The 20,918-nt window shown below is 42.1% G+C and overlaps 1 protein-coding gene across 7 annotated transcripts in view; it reads right to left on the reverse strand.

The window, feature by feature from the left end:
* Window positions 1-865: 865 nt before the first annotated feature.
* PALM2AKAP2 (PALM2 and AKAP2 fusion) overlaps window positions 866-20,918 on the reverse strand; it is a 279,762-nt gene continuing 259,709 nt past the window's right edge. For 5 of the 7 annotated variants that reach the window (XM_085311516.1, XM_085311519.1, XM_085311518.1 and 2 more), the window contains 3 exons: window positions 15,219-15,397; window positions 11,715-11,753; window positions 866-4,651 (listed from right to left, as the gene is read on the reverse strand). In XM_085311516.1, coding sequence (XP_085167642.1) covers window positions 4,559-4,651; window positions 11,715-11,753; window positions 15,219-15,397 — 311 coding nt within the window. In that variant the 3' untranslated portion in view covers window positions 866-4,558. The remainder of the gene's footprint in view (window positions 4,652-11,714; window positions 11,754-15,218; window positions 15,398-20,918) is intronic. The other 2 variants (XM_085311517.1, XM_085311521.1) reach the window with 1 other exon arrangement.

The following is a 20,918-nucleotide window of genomic DNA, read 5'->3' on the forward strand; positions in this document are numbered from 1 at the left end:
CCTTTTATGGGACGACCCCAGAAATGATGGATAAAGCAATTCTTTTTTACTGCTTGACTGCCAAAATACTCTAAAGCCTAGCAAATGCCATTTGGCTAAGCAACGAGATGACAGAGAATGTTAGATGTTCTAAGTTCTTGTTATTAAAATATATGTTAACATCTGGTAGMAACCAAATTTATTGGGAAAATTCCTGAGCCACTGGAACTGCCTGATGTTACGGTGTTAGTTTTACAATGTATAAAAGTGTTCTCCCTTGCAAGGAGAACACTTTTATTTCTCACAAAATCCAAAGGGTTTACCCAGAAGGAATTTCCTTTGCCAGCATGAATCAGTTAAGTCCTTGAAGCTATCTCTTTAATATACCATAAGGAAAGGGAGATGAAGGTAGAAAGTCTTTCCTAGGTTATGTGTTGAAGAGATAATAATAGTTTTCTATGTGTATATATACAGCCTAGAATGGACAAAGGCTGGATGGATAAAGGCTTGTTTTCTATATTTACTAACAAGGAAGGAAAGCCATGTGTGACTTGTCTCTGCAGGCATTTCTGATGCTGTGTACACCAGGGAAATAGGACGGAGGGCTCGTATCAAAGGCAGCACAACTGAAATGCTGCAATTGGCCCTGGCCAGCTACCACTGAAATTGCTCAGCCTCAGTCCCGCAGAGGAGTTAAAACCTGGGAAGAAGACCAACCGCCCTGACAGCGGTGGCACCAGCCACTGTTTTCCTCCCGCTTGCTGCAGCAGGGATGCACCTTCCTTCTCCCCAGGGCCCCCCCTGCAACCGCAGCACCCAGACCATCTCCCGGAGGCTGGTGGTCAGCGCTGCCTCAATGCACTGCAGTAGTGTGAAGGAACAGTCGTTTTCATAGAAACACAACACAGGTTTCTGTTTTAATGAGAAAATAATTATATACTTGCATTGTAGGCCTCACAGTCACTAAAAAACAGAAGCAGGGTAACATTGAAGTGGTTAACATATACGGAAAGCCAGGTATTGTTGAATTGGTTGACAATCGTTAAATTAGTCATGACAAGGATGCCATCTTTTGGTTGCCAATAAATCAATGTTATTGTATTTTTCTGTCAAATTATGTCAATATGGACTAATATGAAGCCAAAACTGGTGCATTTTAAAACTAGAATTGTTCAGAAAACCTGCAGCATATCCCCAAACTGATTACAATCACAAAAGCTAATGCTTAACTATTTTTCAATACACAGTTTCATTAAAACCAGTCTTTSACACGGGAAAGATTTCAGAAACGAAAGTTTCTTTTGTGGAGATGAACTTAATTCTGCAATAGTGCTCCTTTGTTGCATTTGATATATGTATATATAGATAGATATGTATTACTGGCATATACTTATAAACATCTAAGCTTGGTAGCATGCAAATGAAATAACAAAGAGGCGAGTAAACTGCATAGCACTCCTGTTACCACAGCACTGAATATGTGCTGCTGACAATGAGTCTCCATAATTTCTGGAAGAGAAAAACACTGCTGGATGGAAAGTTCAGCTGTCCTGAATCCAAATACTTTTATGCAAATATTCTTGTTGCAGGGCATGAAGGATAATGCTTCTAGTGCAAAGGGTTTCCATGTGGCCCCTTCCCACCACCCCTTCTGCTTTCAAGGACAGAGATTTAATTTTCACCTCAAACATCGAGTGGCAATTGTGGTGGAAGAGCAAGATGTGGCAAAGCATGAGGAAATGCCCTATGATTAATGATTAACCTTAGTGACTTCCAGTGAGAAAGCGAGAGAAAACAGCAGACCTCCATACTAAAGAAAATAGAGAAGATACATGCTCCCTACAAGGYAGCCCTGTTTCAAGGAGCAAAGGCCAGGACAAACTGAGGAGGGCATGGTTTGATGCAAGACGGTCTCACTATAAATACATGGGCCATCCATAGCAGGATGCTAGATGATACTGCTCAAGAAAACCCCTGTCTCTAGGCTCACCAATGTCCTTCCCAAGTGCGAAGGGAGCTAGGGCTCCTCCTAACACAGATATGTGAAGCTCATGAGTGCTGCTACATGTCAGATGATCCTACTGGACTGCTGCACTGGTGGCATTGCTTTTACTACAGTCTTATGGTAACATCCACCCAGTGTAGAGATACGAATCACAGTTTACTGTTGATTGCCATGTCTGAACAACAGGTCCCCTCTTTTAGGTAGATAATTCTGCCGTATAGGTGGTGCACTCCATTGCACTGTGGTTTAGAGTATTCATGAGATAAGTTTGCTGGCTTTTTTCACAGTGAACTCTCATTTCAAATGGGTTTTCTTTTGTTAAGCAGCACTTACAGAGAAAAATCATGGAACTGCATCAATAGGTTCTTCTGATCACATCTGCCACAGTTCCCTGAAAATAGGCCTCAAATGATAGCATTAACTGGCAGAGAAAAGTGAATGTGAAAGATATTCTGCATGTGTGAAAACACATGCTGGAGGAAACAGGGGTGGGGAGCCCAGGGATTATTCAGTTGCAAGTTCTGTCTTTGTTTAAGAAAAGCACCAGAAGTATGTTCACAGTATTGGTACTCATTTTAAATGAGCGCACTGTTTCAGAATAAAACAGCATAGCAGGTCATGAAATCAAGGAAAGTCTTAATAGAGGACCAGCATCTTGGCTGATTTTTAAAAAGAACTCAAAATAATATTTGTTTATAAAAAAAAAAGACAGAGCATTGCATATAGAAAAAGCTCAATGTCTTTTTTTTTTTTTCTTATTCCCTCCCAAACGCAATCATTTCTAGTCCAGAAATTATGGATCCCAGTTGTAAAATACTCTTATTGTATTGCTTTGCATGAAAAGAAAGAGTAAACCCACAGCCTCTACACTACATACAAATACAAAGCACAAGAATAAATACCACATTTTTTTTTCTAATTGTCAGGTTACAAAACTGGTCAATACTTTGCAATTGTGACTCATGCAAATACCACGTTGGGTCAAATTTTAATATCACAAATACTGCATCAACTCAGTGCTTTTTTTTTTTTTTAATATCCCCTTTCAGAAAAAAAAAGAAATTCTCACTCAACCCTACAGCTGGCAAACAGCTTTGGAGAAAATAATCTGTACACCCACCTCCGTACTCTTTCTAGCATGACAGTCTCACACACTCTCACACCCTCTCACACGCACTCACACACGTGCATACATATCCACGCTCACACCCAGACTCACACTAATCCTTCACTGCTGATCCCAAGCCTATGCAATAACTAAAGGCTCTATGGTTTGCTTGTAGCGCTGAAAACACTGGTTGAATGGCAAAAATAATGCTTATTTTCTTTGTGTGCTCTTCCTTACTCACTCTTTCTCATTCACTACCCTTTCAACTTCTTTGTTGCCTGGAAACCTGAAGACCTCCATAAAGCACTCTACATTAACTCCAAAGGCCTTTTACGTTGTATAAATATAGTTAAAGATGTGACTATCTTTCTTCCTTATTTCATACCTCTTTCTAGGCCAGAGTCTGGCTCAGTTCAATTATTGCCTCATTTAAAAATTAAATGTCCTTTATTTGCATTCATTTCCCACTACACTTCTACTTCAAATTATCCATCTTTATAGCTTTTATGCCATGCTTTTCCCTCCCCACCATCAAAAAATAGTTGTCATCCACTAAATACAGTTTTTCTATTTAGAAACTTTACTATGTAAATATGCTCTGAGAACCTGGAGCTCAGGTGATATTGCAAGCATACAGGATCCTAAAGCTAAGGTAATCCGTTTGGCTTGGCTCTCATCCCCATCTATTCCACTCCTAAATTATGATGGCTTGTGTTTGCAACACAAGGGACTATTTTACTGAGTCTGCTGGATTGTACATTTGCAATAACTGCATCCCCATTTTTTTTTCCTCCTTTTAAACAGATAAATTACTGGAAAGGGAAGCAAAACTCCCACCCACCATCAAAACAAAACCGAACAAAACACAATCCCAAACCGCACCCTTCACTCCCCTAAAAGAAATAGCAACAGGAGGTAACGTCGTGGTGCTTTACGGCTGGCGAGAGCACGCCAGCGTTCCTCGGGCGGCGACGGTGGGAGACGAGGATGCAGCAGGTGAGCCCGTGGGCTCCCGCGCGGGCTGCCGCCCGGGACCACCTCRCGGGTGTCCCAGGGATGCGGCCGCGCTGCAAATCCCCAGGGAAGCGCACGTGCGAGCCCCGGCCGGAGCCTCCCCGGCGCGCCGTGCCGGCCTCGCCGCTCACCTGCAGCCTCTCCTCCTCGCCGGGATGATGCCTGCTCACCCCTCGAGTGGTCCTGCGCCGCGTGGCCTCCTGGTTGCCGCATTTCATGGGGGGAGGGGGGGAGGGATCATATGTTTTCCAGGTGGGATTCCTTGTTGGTTTAGGATTGCTGGGAGTTGGATCATTTCTGTGTCTATGTGCATCGAGTTTGTTGTATCTTTAATAAATATTGGATTAAAATGCTACTGCTTACTCTTATTCCTTTTTTTTTTTATCTTTTTTTCTTTTTCCTTTTTTTTGGTTTTTCCAGTCCCTAGCCGCCTTCTTCACGCTACAGCACGATTATTCGTTCTCCTCCCGGTTGGCGTAAATGCCAGCTTCCCAGCGCAGCGCCAGAGCGCTCTTTCTCCGATTCACTCTCGTCGCCTCCAGGACCTGGTAAAGCAAGAAACGCAGAAAACATCACGTCACCCGGCTGCCCGTGGCCGCGGCAGCAGCCCCGGGGTGCCGGGGGGACCCGTGCATCGCGGCGGAGCGAGCCTGCCTCCGCAGGGCTCGGCACGCCGCCGAGGTGCAAACCGGGGGCTGCAAACCAGGGCTGCAAACCAGGGCTGCTCGTGCCATGACGAAGTGCTTGGTGGTGGGAACGCCCCTCGGGGACCCGCGGCCCCACAGCCCGGTTCGCGCTTCGGGGCGTCCCGCGCTCCCGGTCTCCGGCTCGCAGCTGCGCCCGCAGCGGGGCTCAACGCTGCGGCTGCAGTGTGCTCAGAGCGAAAAATCATCCCCCAGGCATGGAAAAGGGGGTTTGCACGAGGAGGGCCTCCACTGTCTGCAGAGGTTGGTCCAAGGTGCGCCATGCGCCCTCATGTATTTGTATGTTTTTCATACACACACAGGCATATAAATATATACATATGTTTTGACACATACTTGTATAAATACATACATATGTTTTAATATGTATATATATATATGTATATATACTTACACATACCTCTATATAAACATACATACTGTATATATACTATACATATGTATATGATGCACACACAAAAACAACCAAAAAGGAATTTGGAAACAATTCAAACATATGCTTGAAGCAGGAAAAAGAAATTCAGAAAAGGACAACAGGTGTGAGGATGTGGAGTTCAGGTGTTTCACTTCTCTGCAAATAATGAACGGCAGCGGATGTCCTCCCGGCTGGCACGCGCAGGGGCTTGGGACTTTGTCAAAGAAGCACATGGCAGTGGTATTTCCCGGCCTACATTGAAGAATAGCAGCCTGATCAAACTACCAAGCTGCTCCAAAGCCCAGTGCCTTAACGGGTTTTAAACCAGTCCCCCCAGAGGAGCAAACTTCAGAGACATTTAAAGAGATAAAAAAAAAAATCAGAAAACAAAGCCCATCTATCTCAGACTGTTCACYGAACAAATGTCCGATGTTTCAGGACCCTAATGCTTTGTACGAGCTGCTTTGCAACCCATTTTGTCTGACTGACTGCTTTTTGGAAAAGGATTTCATGCCTCTGTGTACAAAGATAAATACAGTGAAGACTTCAGTCTTGATTGGAATATAAACAAAGCAAATAAGTAACTTAAGACTGAAGCTACCAGTTCTAATGCACAGCTGAAGGGGGATGGGTGAGCAAAATTTGCCCTTTCAGCTTGTAATAACCTACAGCTGAACAAGTAGATAGATACTAGAGACTCCTATATAGGTAATATATCAAAATCAGCTTTGAACAGTATCAGCTCAAAATACAGTCCATAATTTTCCTTGGGAATCGAACATCCTTCTGGATCTAACTTAAGGCACTTTCTTACTCCTTTGCCATTATTTTCTTTATTCTCCTAGTTCTTTTGACTATGACCACGAGAAAGCCACAGAACTAAAGGTGAAATTCAGCCAACAGAGATAATTTTGATCTGAAGCTCCATTGATGAGCAGGACTACAAACCTAGTCCAGGTTTCCTGGAGGATTAATTTGCTCAAGTTTGCTCAAAATCACATCTCCACTTTTTGCGGAGCCACCACGGCAAAGTGGGAACAGGCTGGAGCAGTTTTCATCTCATCCAACCTGTGGATTGGTTACCACATTACCCTGTGGTAAATGTGCCTGCAAACCTAACTGTTCGTCAAAAACCACCACCCCCAACAAAACTATTGAAAATCCCTCTGAGACAAGCAGTGTATTGAGGCTACTCCAGGTGCAAGACCAAGGACTGATGACTTAAATTAAGTATTTGTGACTACTTTTGAACAGAAGGCTCAATGGAGAAACATCATTGATTGGACATCTGTGTATCTTCTTATTATCTTCTGCAGAGGAAGACAATAGAGTAGCTGCTCTAGGGTCAGCAACTGGCTGGAAAAAAACAGTGACTTTTTTAGATGGCACGAGCAAATATTGTTAGGAAGCAGAACAGCAAGGCCAGCATCGTATAATGACTAAATAAAATGCAGAAAATCCTTTTTTTCCTCCACTGGGCATTGAAACATATGTGAAAAAATACCAAATTCAGCATAAATTTCAAACTGAAATTACTGCTGTCACAGAGTAATGACATACTTAAATGATGTCTGCTGAACTTTGCCTGTAGATTTAGGCTAGCTGAATATAAAATAGATTTTACGCAATTTACAGCAGTTTCTGACCATAGTCCTCCTTTGCGGAAACTATCATATTGCAAAGGTCTTTGACACTGGTTTGAAACAGTCAAGAATCTGAAACTGTGCAGATTTCTGCTTTGGATCAGTCAGCATTTCTTTCTCTCAAAAGAGAGAGTGACAGGGGAGAACGTGCTTTCTTCCATTTCTCATCTGTCTGCCCATGTACCCGAAAGATTGTCCACTCCGCAAATTTTACCAGTTGCTCCAAAAAACAGCTGTTACCTCTCATTCCAATCTTTCTTCTCCCTTCTCCATGATCATGATGGCTAAAACACTGCTGTGATCATTTTAATGTTGTGAACGCATTGTACGGATTTACTTTCCCCAAATTTTGTTACTTTCATGCTGAAGGTCTGGACAAGATAGCTCCTACCTTCAAACCCAGGGACGGTACCACTGCCACCCAAGGGCAGTGTGGCTCGCTCCGTGATGCAGCATCCATGGGCAGCGGGAGAGCGGCTGCCTCCACACACTGTGCTGCTGCCTGCACTGYTTGCCCCACCCCTGGGCTTTGCACAGTGTTGACAGCTCAGTGTGAGAGCACTGAACATAAACTTAGACTTTACAGGAAAACAAGTATTCATGTCTGACTTACTATTAAACATTATCACAAGGGTTTCTAACCTAAAGATCCATTTAGATTAGTTACTCCAGAAGACTTCTTTTAATTTATTGAAAAGAGTGTTCGGTCTAAAATAGCCCCAATTTTTACTATTTCACTTTACACTTTCTACAGAATACTGTAGTAATTGCAGTACAAAGCTGCAATGACTGAGTGGAGCATCAGGTGTCCTCAGTATAGCATTGCATTCACCATCTAAGAAGCTACTCATTTACAATAGCACCCTTTGATTTTCCCTGTAAATATTCTCCAGCAGACACCAGGTCTGACTGTAGAGTCACCATGAATACAGCATCCAGTGATTCTCTAAGGCTGGCTGAAGGAAAGTCTTCTGCTTGTTTCGGAGGTCTGTAATACACTCCATTCTGGACCACGTTGCAATAAACTACCTCAAGACTTCATAAACGCCCTCACCAGTGATGCACACCAGCCCAGTAGGGCCCCCCCTGGGGTGAAGATTTCCAAATTTGAGTCACCCATCACCCTCTGACAACTCAAAGCAGCTCACACTCTGCTGCCTGTGAGGTTACTGCAGTTTTCATTTTGCAACAACTGTACAGGCCTGGCCTAAATTTAAAACCTGCACGCTGCACCCAGAATCACCTATAGTTTTGTGCACTATCCGGAGAGTGACACTGCTGCACCCTAGCAAGGGGAGCAAATAGACTAGACTCACAGATCTGTATGTGGAATAAGCTGCTGCTGAGTCCCAGTGCCTGGCAGTCAGCTGCACCTCTGCAGCCTCTTTGATGATACCKTTGAGTGGAGGCAGCTGACCACAGAAATATCCCCATCCTGTCAGAAACATGGCTTGGATGCCAAGAGTGACCTAAGGCACTTAGGCATATAACCACATGCCAAAGGTGTATACTGGAGACCAGAAATGTGAATAGACACCTTATTTATCGCTGCTGTTCTCTGCATTTTATCACTTGTCTAGAATGACTACTAAAATTGGCTTTTAAGCTCAGTAAAGATCCCAAATTGGACAATTTACTCATGGTATCTCATAAACAAAATACCATGTCAGTGAAAAAAGCAATGTGATATAACATAGGTCTCACAATTTGACCACCAGCTGCATTAAAAGAAGAAGAATTTGGAGATCAGAAATAAAAGTGAAGGCAAATATACAAAAATACATAGAGCTGTAAAAACTGCTATTCACCTCTCTCTGTTGAAAAAAACTGATGTGTGGATCTTGTGGTTGCAGCTCTGAGTTCTTACTAGGAATTACAGAAGGCTCTTGACAGATTTCATTTAAGATAGTGAAGATTTGAAAAAAAAATAATAATAAAAAAGACTGAAACAGCCACCATAGCCAGTTTCAAGATTAAACCATCTCTCCATTTGTGAGACAGAAATCAGTCTTCCCTGAGTTAACCCATTTYCCTCCAACAGACATAGTAACAAGTTATTAAAAAGCTTTAGTCCAGAACGTATTTATCCCAAGCACTTGGTGCTGAATAGCATTTAGTACTATGCTGTACGGGCTCATTTTTATTTAATAGTAGAAGCAACACTGAAGCTGAAGCAAAATGATGTTTCTTGAGCCTAACATTTTACTGATTCTTCCCATTTGGACCTGGAAGAAGCTTCAAGCAAAGAAAAAAAAAGCAAAGGTCTGAGTCTCTAAATTCTACCAGTTCCATGCACAAAAAAGCATTGCACCTTTGTAGAAGCACAAAGGGCACAAAAAACCAGAAACACAAATGCAGGAAGCAGGCTGACTGTTCCTGTAGATATTATCACTCCTTCTCAGTAACAAAAAACTAAATGCTTTAGCAGACAACTAAAACTACYGTGGGACAAAAATTACCTATTCCTTTGGTAAAAAGACTTTTTCTTTACTGTATCTACATAGTGCTAATTCCTGAATATATCAGAAATTCAGTGAATGTAGTGAGGAGCAGGGAATCTGAAACAAAAACGTATTTATCTGAAGAAAGAATCAATTCTTACTGCTGCTGGTCACTATTAGAACATAAACTGTGTGTCCTGAGCCATAAGCTACAGCTGCTGTTTTTTTTATCTCATAGTGCCTAGATTTTCAGCAGTCACTTTTAAAAATTCCAYAAATATTACTTTCTGTAATATCTCCTGCAGCATGGTGGGCATAAGGTAAACTCAGGATAATACCTGGCATATTTAAATAAAACTGTAGTTTTAAAGACAGAGGTAGAAGGCTTTGGGGATAAATACGATGTGTATATGTGAGGACATACAGGTTATCAGTCGCCTCTTGAAAACAATAGAGGACGTGCTCTTCACGCCGGCTCTAAGATTTTTAAGGTGGTAAACCACGCCAGATGAATGAAATAGGAGTGAAGACTAATGTGGTTTGTGGGTGACCAGCCTAACCTCAGGCGCTGCTGGGCTGCGTACACGAGAGGAGCTGTAGGAGATCGACCATACGAGAGTCCCTGCCCACCACGTGCCTCGACAGCAGCTCGCTAAACCTGCCTGCGCTGGAGGGGACCAGGGGGTCCCGCGAACGCACCAGCGCTCAGCTGGTCGTTCCCCTCCGCCGACATCGGAGGGGAAGCGGTGGTGTCCTGCGCGCTGCGCCTACGTCTGAAATAACCGTCTAACCTAGGTTCGCAGGGAATACTCCTCGTTCAGGAGCAGAAGCAGACTGCCGTAGTGCTGGTAAGCCTTGTCCTTCTGGAGCTTGCTGGTTGCAGCTGAGAACCTGTATCAAAAGGACTGGGACTGAAAAACGGCTTCGTGAGACTGAGACTTAGTAATGGAGATTATGCAGGGGTATATTTTCATCTGTATAYGAAATCACAGCTTACATCACTTCTCATCTTTCACACTTTTCTCATTTACGCCCATTCTTTTCTAGCTTATCACTCCTTGCATCAATGCCTGTTTTATAAGAAGACATGTAACCGTTCCCAGCAGAACGGGGTTGTGATTTAGGCATGCAAAATCCACACCTAGGTTTCTGCCTCCTACACTACATCAAGTGCTCTGGACATTACTGACTGTTTGTAAATTGTAATCSAGATTGTTTCACAGACATTATGAAGAAGAAGAGGCCCAGACTATGTTTAACACCAGGTCTTGGAAAGTACACTGCTGCTGGACTGACTAAATCTCTGTAGATGCTCTACATAACACAAACCATTGGATGGTATCAATGAGACAAACACACACTCATGAATCTGAAAGAGCATAGATTTTACTGTGTTTTACTTCTGAGGTCAGAAAATGTTTAGACATTTGTCTTGGGGCAGCTCATGTGGTCAAAGTATGTTACAGAACTGGAGAAATAGCGGAAAGCAAGTGTTTGTAATGAAAATCTGCTTCCAGACAGATGAATGTCAGTCAGTATCAGGATTTGTTTGTGTTTCTTAGAGAGGTCTGGATTTATGCATCCATCTGTATMGAAAACTACAGGTAATTCAAGTGCCCCCATTGTTGAACACATAATCCCTAAAAACATGGCAAAAACGTAGCTAGTATCAACTTCCTGCTCTTAAAGTTGAAGAATTTGGCAGAATCCAGCTTTGGAGGGATAAAGACTGCAAGTTTCTGCCTCATACAGTGTGGTAAAATACCAAGTGTCGGTGAAAACACACTTTCTTTACTAGGTCTGGGTCTCTTCTAAGCAGTGACCAACATCGGTGCTAAGCTGTGAGACTGTAATCAGTCATCTTATGGYAACGCACAGGGATGAGGACAAGTACACAAAATTCACCAGAGACTGCAAGCTTGAATTTGACTGTGCTTCCAAAGATGAAAGGTTGGTGTGTTCATTCTTTCACAAAATGCTGTGTATTTTGATACTATTATATACACTATAATTGCAGATAAAGGAAACAGAGCATTTTTCTTCAGCAGTTGAGGGTGCTTGAGGTTTAGCTTTACCAGCTAAATGAGAGCAGGAATTAGATTGCGGAAGAGTTCTCATTTCATATACCAGGAATATCCCAGTCTTGGACAACAGCTTCCATCCCTCTAATTACAGTCCCTCCCACTCCAGAAATTGAAATGGCAATGAGAATCCAAGGGTCAGAAAACCAGACACACAAATATTTGTTGATGGGAGATAAGAAGGAATATCTYCCATACGCATTTGCATCACGGTTTTGATAGGAAACACCACTGGCACGCAGTATGAAAATGCAAACTGCAGCAACATGCATTTGAAATCACCATGCAAGAGGAAGCAAAAATAAATAAGCAGTTGAAAAGTACCTCAGAAGTAACCTTGCTAGACAGTAATTTACAGGTGTACTGGTAGAAAGGGAAAAGACCAGCATTAGTACATCGAACAAACATGTTACAACCAGGAAACAAGAACAAATTAAACCGAAGAACTGGCACATCCCAGAGAACAGGATTTCAAGCAGCTTGATGTCAAAAAAAAAAAAAAAAAAAAAAAAAAAGTCAGTTTGGTGTTTTTTTAATGACATTGCTTGGCCAGTTTAAGTCTTGTTTACCAATGTTTACACATTCTCTTTGGAAGAAACTGCCCCTGGACTGAGCAGGAGGGTTCTTCCAAGAGCAGATGCAGTTGATTTGCCCTCTGTCTCTGAAAGGCAAACCTGTGACCCCAGTAGGCACTTCCATGTTGCAACTCCTGGATCTGGGAGGTATGGCAGCAGTGGTGGTGGTTACTGCAGAAGTCGAGTGGATGTCCTGCTGAAACTACTCTCCTACCATTTGATGTGTCTGGTTCAGGAAGAAATCAAAACTCTCAACATCAGTATTACTGTTTTGCTCAACATTTGCTACAGAATTTCCTTGTCAATGGACATTAAACCTCTGGACAATCTCATCTCTGTAACTGTGGCTTCTTACTTTTGCACCTGCGGTGCTGGCTCTGTCAGCTTTGCATGGTTGCAAGGTGCACCAGAGCACGGTGGCACAATGGACTGACTCCTTCTGGTATTTGGGAAAGTTTCTGCTACCCTTCACTAATGAACAGCAATTTTGAGCCACACTCCATCTCTCAGGATTTAATGTCTAAAGTGGCAGCTGTCTGTCTGGTTGTTGATTATGTTCCTTCCTATACTGCATTTCATACGTTTTTAAAATAGGCCAGTGGATGCTCTATTCTGTTTCATTAGATCCAGAGATCCTTTTTCTGATCAAATTCTCAAAAGGCTTCTGCTGACAAATCAAAACTACTTGCTGTTTAAATAATTATTGCTTAGCCTGGCATGTAAAATACTTGGTTGGTGGTATGAGTGCAGCAAGGCAAAGYGCACTTTTAATTTGAATTCTCTTTCCTCTGCCCATGGTGGGAGTTATTTACAAAAGGAGAGAAGAAAAAGACAGGGAAGAGAAAGCGAACATTGCAGCTAGTTTGAGGATGCTATACCTTAACTCTGCAGGATATTGTCCCTAACAGCATTTTGGATAGGCAACAGCAAGAGTGTCAGCTGTGTTTGGCTACATGTAACTGGCATAGAGAATGAGAGAACAAAAACAAACTGCAGSTCTACAGGACTTCAGTGGGGCTCTGTAAATTAAATACAGCCTTGACAATTTGCTCCAGAAAAGGATCTGGCCCACAAGTTGTCTGACTGGTACTAATGCTCTGGCAGTATATCATTGGGCAGTTCACTGCTTGAGCAGTTTTAGCAGCAGCGGACAGCTGGGCTGATACCCACAGCATGCCTTTTCTTTGAGATACTGCCTAGACCGGCATTCTCAATCAAGACATCAGGCACTCTTCAAACTGCAAGAAGAAACAAGGCAATTCTGGCCAACTTCTTTTCTAGGAGGCACGTGTGCAACTTTGCAAACATTAGCAGAGTTGCACTTAGGTAACGGAGAAGAGAGAGTTTGGCCTTTCACGCTAACGACATCTTATAATGTCTTATATGTGCTAGAACATGTACAACAAACAGCATGTAACTACACCATAATTGTGTGAAAAGATTTCAACCACAAACCATTGCTTAGTAGGCTGGGTAAGGCACCTTCACTCATCATGAGGGTCCGGGAAAAGAACATGATGAGTGTGTGTCYGAATGTTACCTCTTACGCAAAGCAATCTCTCCACTGTGCCAAGATATTAAACCAAAAGATTGATCAAAGTTAATTGCAGGGTTCTTGAAGACCAGTTCTGCTTTTCATTATCTAATTATGCCTCTCACTTTATTAAAGTTACTCCTAGTTTCTTCAAACGGAATGAGAAGGAGCACCTAACATATCTCCCAAATGCTTCTGAGCCCCATTCAGTGACACTGCAGGACAGGGAATACCCAGGGAAATACTGGGGAGCTATTAATGAAAACTCCCCATTACAGGAGGAGGAGTCAGCTGATATATGACAGAGGGCTCTGGAAAGAGAGGGGAAACTGGAGAGTAACTTATTCACAAGACATGGCCCCACTGTTGGGCAGAACAAGTTAAGTTTCTTTGTGTGAGCTTTCTTCTATACAGAGGCAGGGAACCTGACTGACAATTTGACCTTACTCCAGTAAAGCCAGTGGGAATTTTTTCCATAACTTCATTGGAAGCAGGAACCAGAAAATTTCTGGTGTAAGCCAGAAATTCATCTGTTTACACTTCAGATCAGCTCTCCTACTGTATGTAATTTAATGAGCAGAAATGCAATGTCATGTCATTCCTTCTGATATTAATTAACTTATGCTACTGCTCAGTATTCATCAGAAATGATTAAAAGTGCCAGACTTAGGTGTGCTGGTATTGACATTATATACCTTCACTTCTATAGATCTTATAAGAGTTCACTTCTAAATGAAAGTTATTAGAAAGCAGTTTGTTTGGAGTGTGAGCTCCTTGGAACTAGGATAGCCTTTCTGGAATGTCTGGGAGATGCCTGGAAAATTGTGGTTGCTTCACCATGTGCATAACAATGACTGTGTTTATTTAAGGAATTTTATGTCTCACTTTTACATTTTGCATTCCTTGTCCACAGTATTAATGAATCTGAATGAGAAACAGCTTGTGCTTTGGCGGGAAACAGGTTGCATAGAGTATGTGCCTAAATGTTGATAGTTTCAGCTATGAAACTCATAGCTGGTCTTACTATTGCCTCCAATAAAGAACATTATAATTGGGTTAAACACTATTAGGGTAACCACTAAAATGCAGGCACTCATTTCATAAACTGAAAGCAGAGCTTGGACTAATTTTCCATTTCTGCTTGTGTGGAAGAAGGATGATATTTCCAGCAGGAAAGAGCATACTGTCCATTGAAGAATCCGAGTTAATTTTTGAAACACTTCCAGTCCAATACTGTAGTTATGTGAGAGATATTGCTTGTGGGGAAATTATCCACTTATGTTGAAACCCTGAACACACTGAATTTGAGCTTTGGGAGTCAACAGGCACAGCAGGAACACATGCCTGATCCACTAAGTTCAAAGAACAGCTAAAATGGCTCACTGCAGGGTCTTTGTGATGTGTGAATTAAAACAGCTGACCAACTGCAGGGCAGCTACTTACTGCCCTTATTATTAACTTAAATAAAATCAATTCATTACAATGAAAATTAATACGATTTTCTTTTAATATTTGCATTGACACTCTTTTTTCCTTCCCATTGCCCCTTATCCTTCCATTTCAAACATATGGGCCATACAGTATATTAAAATCCTCAAAACCGTGCAAGATGATCTGAGATGATTCTAGGTAGCTAAATATTTTGTTTTCTGAATGTTGGTTGTCATGAATCATGTTATCTATTGCACAGCAAAGAGTGAAAAAGAAAAGTGTACTTACACTGCWATCATCCATCCTTTCTCGTCTTTTAGTTTTGTGTGTTTCATAATCTTCCATGAGGGTCTGCATCAAGTTCTTAGGTCGCTGGGCTCCCGCAGGCTCCTCAGGGGGGAGCTCGGACTGTGAGATGGGGCCCTCGGTGGCTGGAGATAGAGGAGGCTTGATCTTCTCTATCTTTCCTGCAATGACACGAAAAGGAATGACCCTTCTAAATGAATAGCCATGCGAACTGCTTCCAAAGGAATACAGCCAGAGAAATATTTTCAGCAAGGACTGAGTAAAGAAACAGTCTGTAATGAAATTTATGAAGCAATCTGGTAAATCAGAATAATCAACAGATGTTTAAAAGGGACTCCTTCTTCCTGAAATCCACCATATCAATACATTACAAAATATTTTTATAAAACCTAGCAAAGTTAACAAATTATACAATGTAGATCTAACCTACCACGAGAGCTTACAGTAGTATTGGGCTCCCTGCTCCTGCCCACATAACTCATGACCTGGAAAATTACAGGGTGATTTTCTTCAGACTCAGACAACAAAATGCACAGGATCCTGAATTGTACTCCAGGGAGCACTCATTCAACTTCCAGAGAAGGCAGTTTGGTTAAAACTGTGTTGGCTTTTTTTCTTCTTTTAGTGTTTCTCATTTGCTTTGAAGAACTAAAAAACTTTGGGTAAGTCCTCAGTATCATTCTTCCCTGGAACTACTTTCTGTAAGCACAGAGGGTGCTCTGGAAGTGATGATGGAAGGAAAGGACCACGGTGCAGAAAGGAATGGGATCGCTGTGCCCCATTCTGTAGAGACAGAAGAATCTGAGGCCCTCCACACTCCTGGCTGAAGCGAAACTCATCTATTCATACCAGGCAGAAACATATTCTTATCATGAGGAAAAGAAATCCTGAAGCAAAATCAGGTTCCCTTTTCCATGACATGGAAGTTCTTGGAAATCAGACTGTCCAACAGATAAGGGAGAAGGTGGGTGAGATAATGAAAAAGAACACAAATAAGTAAAATAACCAGAAGGACTGTGGTGGATTTTCAATTAAACTTTGTTTTGCTGAGACAAATGAAAAATCTAGTTGCTTGTCAAGAAAGTGTCATAATCCTGGCAACCACTAGAGAGCAGCTTTGAAAGCTCCTGTAAGGCTCAGTCGGATTTATTTTTAAAGAAGCGAAACTTGAGTGAACACTACAGATGCCTTTTACAAGAAATCCCCTTGCTGCGTTCGTTTCACTTCTGACCAGTATGGAAAATCCCGACATCACTAGCTTCTTGTTACAACCTTAGGTTAAACTAGCCTGTGCAGCAATCAGGCTGGGATTTCATCCCCAAAGCCGCCTCACTCCTCCAGAGCTGTAGCACATATTTCTGCAGGACCAGGTTTTGTCTTGATTATACTGCTTGGTCTCACATATATCTGAGAAGTACATGGCCAAAATAGGAACCAACAAGAGGTCCTGAATCATCCAGCTGCATCCACATGTGTTAGCTAAAAATGTCCAGAAAAAAAAAAGTAAGAACAACTTTTATGCTGCTGTTTAAATCCAGAGTAAAAAAATCTATAGAAAGTAAAGGGTCTGATTAGGGGCCAGATACCTTGCTGCATTACTTTACTTTTATACTCTCAGCTGTCCACTGAGCTTTTGTATTTTCCCTCAAGGACACAAGCATTATGTCACAGCTGCTCAGAACCAAAGACAAACCCCCCACCTGAAAAGTACTTCTTCCACCCTGACACCCTTACGAAAACAGTGCAAAGTGTAGGCCTCAGGAATCTGCATTTATGAAAGAGGATTCCTCCAAGAAGATCCATCTGCCCTGGACCAGGAAAGGGAGGATCAATTTCTGTCTTGCTACAGCAATCTTGCAGCACCATGCACCTCTTTGGGGCATGTCGTGCACAGCATCACAGCAAATAGTGTCACAGCTGCCTTTTCAGAGATTTAGAAGAGACTGAGAAGCCAAGGCACAAAAAAGATTTTCCCATAGCAAAATGGTAGCTTATTGGCTTGGATCCAGAAGGAATGAAGCTTATACAACCATTTTCTTTGCGTGTGTATYTGTATTCCACCAACAACTTGGCAACTCATGGCCTAATTTCAACTACATTTGACATAAGAGTAAGTTTCTCTTAAGTTCCTAAAAATGTTGTGAAAGAAGGCAACCAGGTGGAAGACAGAGATCCTACCAGTCAAAACACTGGTAGAAGTAATTGGCACAGCCCTTCATGAGGTTGTGGTTAAATGATAGGGTGGCTGAAGCTTCAGGGATCTCAGAACCACTGCAGGAAAACACTATGAAATTGAAGCACAGATGTGGTTCAGCAGAGACTTACTCTGCCAGCTTAGTCTGCGTTGGAAATGCTGGTGAGTTAATATTATTCTCGCAGGTTTTCATCCTGAAAAGGTACTGTCTCATGCATTAGATGTCCTGATGCATCTAGCAAAATGCATAAATTCATCGTAAGACACCATGTTAACAGGCACTTTCTTCTTCTGTGGTCATACATGCACACCTGATCCACGTAGACACTGCTGATGATACTTGCTCAAATCTAAAATGAACAAACATGAAGCTGGGGTCTAACTCAAAAGGAAATAGGATCACATTTGGATACCAGCAAAACTACAGCCTGCAAGTCATTGCTGCAGTTTAAATGTAATTATCAGTAGTATCTTTCCCTTGAGGTGATCCCTCAAAATCCCTTCTAGAGCTGTTGCAAAATATTGAGTACAAGTTAAAACATCTGAAATCTTCACTTTTGCTTTCTATTTTAAAGGATTCTATGTTCTGTGACCTCAGTTCTGGTGAGATTCCCCCCCCCCCCCCCCGGCTTCAAGAAACCAGGGAATCTGGATTTTCAGGAAGTTCCTGGAATTTGATTTCTCTGCCGTTCCTGCCTCTTATACTATTTGGGGGCAGGGAACAGCTGCTTTTAGAGAGAATGCTCTTCCTTAGCCCTGGGAGGGGAAGAAAAAAGAAGCTCAGAAAAGAGGGAACTCAGAGCTGCTGTTATGTCCCTACGTAAAGTAAAATTTGTAGAAGAGCTAGATCCAGACCAGTTTTGCCCTAATCAAAACCTCTGCACAGCTCTGGGAGCAAAAGGAATTCTGAAGAAGATATCTACCCACCCCTTGCAGCCTGACAGGTATCCCAACGCTCACTGCAATCTGAGGAGGGATAGACTGTGCATGCCCTGACAGCTGGCTGCAAAACCAAGGGCAGTGAAAAAATGGCCGAGGAGAGGCTTTGGGACAAAGGTATTTACCACCACGAAGTAATCTGCAGGTACCAAGTACTTTCCTGTAGCAGTAACTACAATACAGAGGACAGGGCAGGGGATGGGACTTCACATAGCTAGCAGTTGCACTCACTGTACAGACTGTTGCATTTTTAAGATAACTGCACAGCAGAGAAAACATTTCAAAAGAAGGTATTTCAGCAAGATGGATTGCTTCAGGAAACTAGTCAATGCTAAAGCCATAGGATGGTTAAAGTGTGTGCAAAACCCCCCTTCCCAGTAATATGGAGCCTCATTACTACTCTAGGTGACAAGTGGGCCTCTTTAGTTTTCTTGAGCAGCAAGTGAGAAGCATGAATATGGAAACAAACAAGCAGAAGAAAACAACTATATTGCCCCACTCTGAGACCTTTCCTATTTCATATATTTTTTCCACTAGGTAGGGAATAAGTGAATAAATTAGAAATGAAGTGGGCTAGGTAGGAAGTTGATCCAGCAGGATACTCTCCTGGAGGTGTTCACGGAGTGAGAGATAAGCACCCTGAAAGAATCCTTGTAGAAGAGAATGAGGAACTTTGCTTTTTTCATACTAATGCTTATGAAAGGGTAAGGAAACAGTTCTTCCATAAACTCAGAGGCTTCATTTCCTCTCTGGTCTTCTCCAAAATTCTCATTTTAAAAAGGTGTTCACACATGGGCATTATACCTGATTCTTATTCTTTATACTTACGCTGGGCATTAGAAATTTTGTGTTGCCCACAGTCAGTGAAAATATATTTTCCCAAAGTCTCTGCTTCTCTTCTCACTCCACAAAAAGTATCTTCAGGCTATGGTAGAACCTTAAAAGTTTCTTTCCAGTAGGCGTCTACTGGTGAAAAATGAAAGTGGCAAATGGTCTCAGATTCAAGTGGCTCTTCTGACAGTGGCTTACATCTACACCTGTTACTGAGGAGTAGAAAGCCAGCATGCACACGTTCCTTAGAGAGGAATGGCTATCTGATATTTAAAGATCAGTAATTATTTGCATCCATAAATTGCAACAGCTCCTCTGGGTTTTTGCCATCCACTGAAATTCTCCCATCTAATTAATTGACAAAGAATGACAGAAGATGGCTGCTTGGCTGCAGGTACTCCCTGATGTGCATGCAGATGGTGCCAAGCTCCTGCACACGAGTGCGGGGAGCCCAACATGCCCTGTAAGGCAGAGGTTTATTCACAAATGTCACAAAAGAAGATGTAGCAGCTTCAGGAAGGCTTCTACTAGGCATAGCTTCTCAGGTTAGAGACTCATCATAACTGAATCAAAACCTTGTGTGTAATCACAGCTCAAAAATACACTTCCTATGAAGGCCACGTACTAACTATATTAAGTTAGATGCAAATGCTTCATAGTCTAAGTACTCATAATAAAGGGAAAAAGGGACCAGCAAATGTACACTGCAGCATCTCATGTCACACACTCACCATCTTTGAATAAACAAACTATTGAAGGCTCTCTGCCATTCTGACCTGCAGGCACTGTGGGTTTCCTGCATATGGTAGAAGAAAACCATCACATTGCTGTTTGACTGCTCAACACCTTGCCAATGCCATAGGTGCTGCAGCAAAATAGCCCAGGAACTGCTTACATCTAAATACAGTTCCACAGAGCTTTTGAGATCCACAGTATTTCTCTAAGCACCCTGAAGCAATTGTTTGCATTTTTTGAATTTGCTCAGGCAAATGTAACTGCTTGTGAAAAAATTGGAAAGATTCTTTCCCCTTTCTCACATTACCTTGGAAGAGGTCTTTTCCTGTCTATGCACAACAGCTAGTCCTCATGGTAATGAAATTACAGCATGTCTTGCTATGGTGGCCTGAGATGGATTAAAAAACTGCCTCTAAACAACTCCAACAGTTTTAAAGGATGCTTGCTGTCTAACTGCTTTTTCTCCCCTTATGTTCCAGTCTTGTATTAGCTATACATAAGCATTTTCCTCAGAACTTAATGTATCTTCCAACCTTTACTATAGTAAATACTAAAATGTCAACAGTAAAAAGGTTTTATTATTGGGAGCCACTCTGGCTTGCACTGAGCAGTTGGCAGACATGAACTTAAGTGTCACTGCCTGTGATAGAAAGTTGTATGTCAGGGCAAAAACAGCTTGTTTGTTATCTGAAGTAATTAGCAGCTATTTCACACATACGCCCACATGAATGCATTAATCTTCCACATTTCAGTCAAAATAGCAGCTCAGTTCATTGCAGTCCTTTTTCTGTGGTTTGTGTTTCTGTTATCCACAGAATGACAATTCAAAGAAGTGAGATCGGATGGGAATCCTAAATAATTGGGGACCACTAGGAGTCCTAGTAAAGCTGCTCTGCCCAGTCCATTGTAAGCACTGAAGACAGCAGTCCTTCTAAAATCACTCACAAGTTAMATGTAACCAATCTAAGTCTCATTTCAAGCAC

Source organism: Rhea americana, unplaced genomic scaffold, assembly GCF_003343005.1.
Source record: "Rhea americana isolate MKP2758 unplaced genomic scaffold, rheAme1 scaffold_342, whole genome shotgun sequence".
NCBI lineage: Eukaryota > Metazoa > Chordata > Aves > Rheiformes > Rheidae > Rhea > Rhea americana.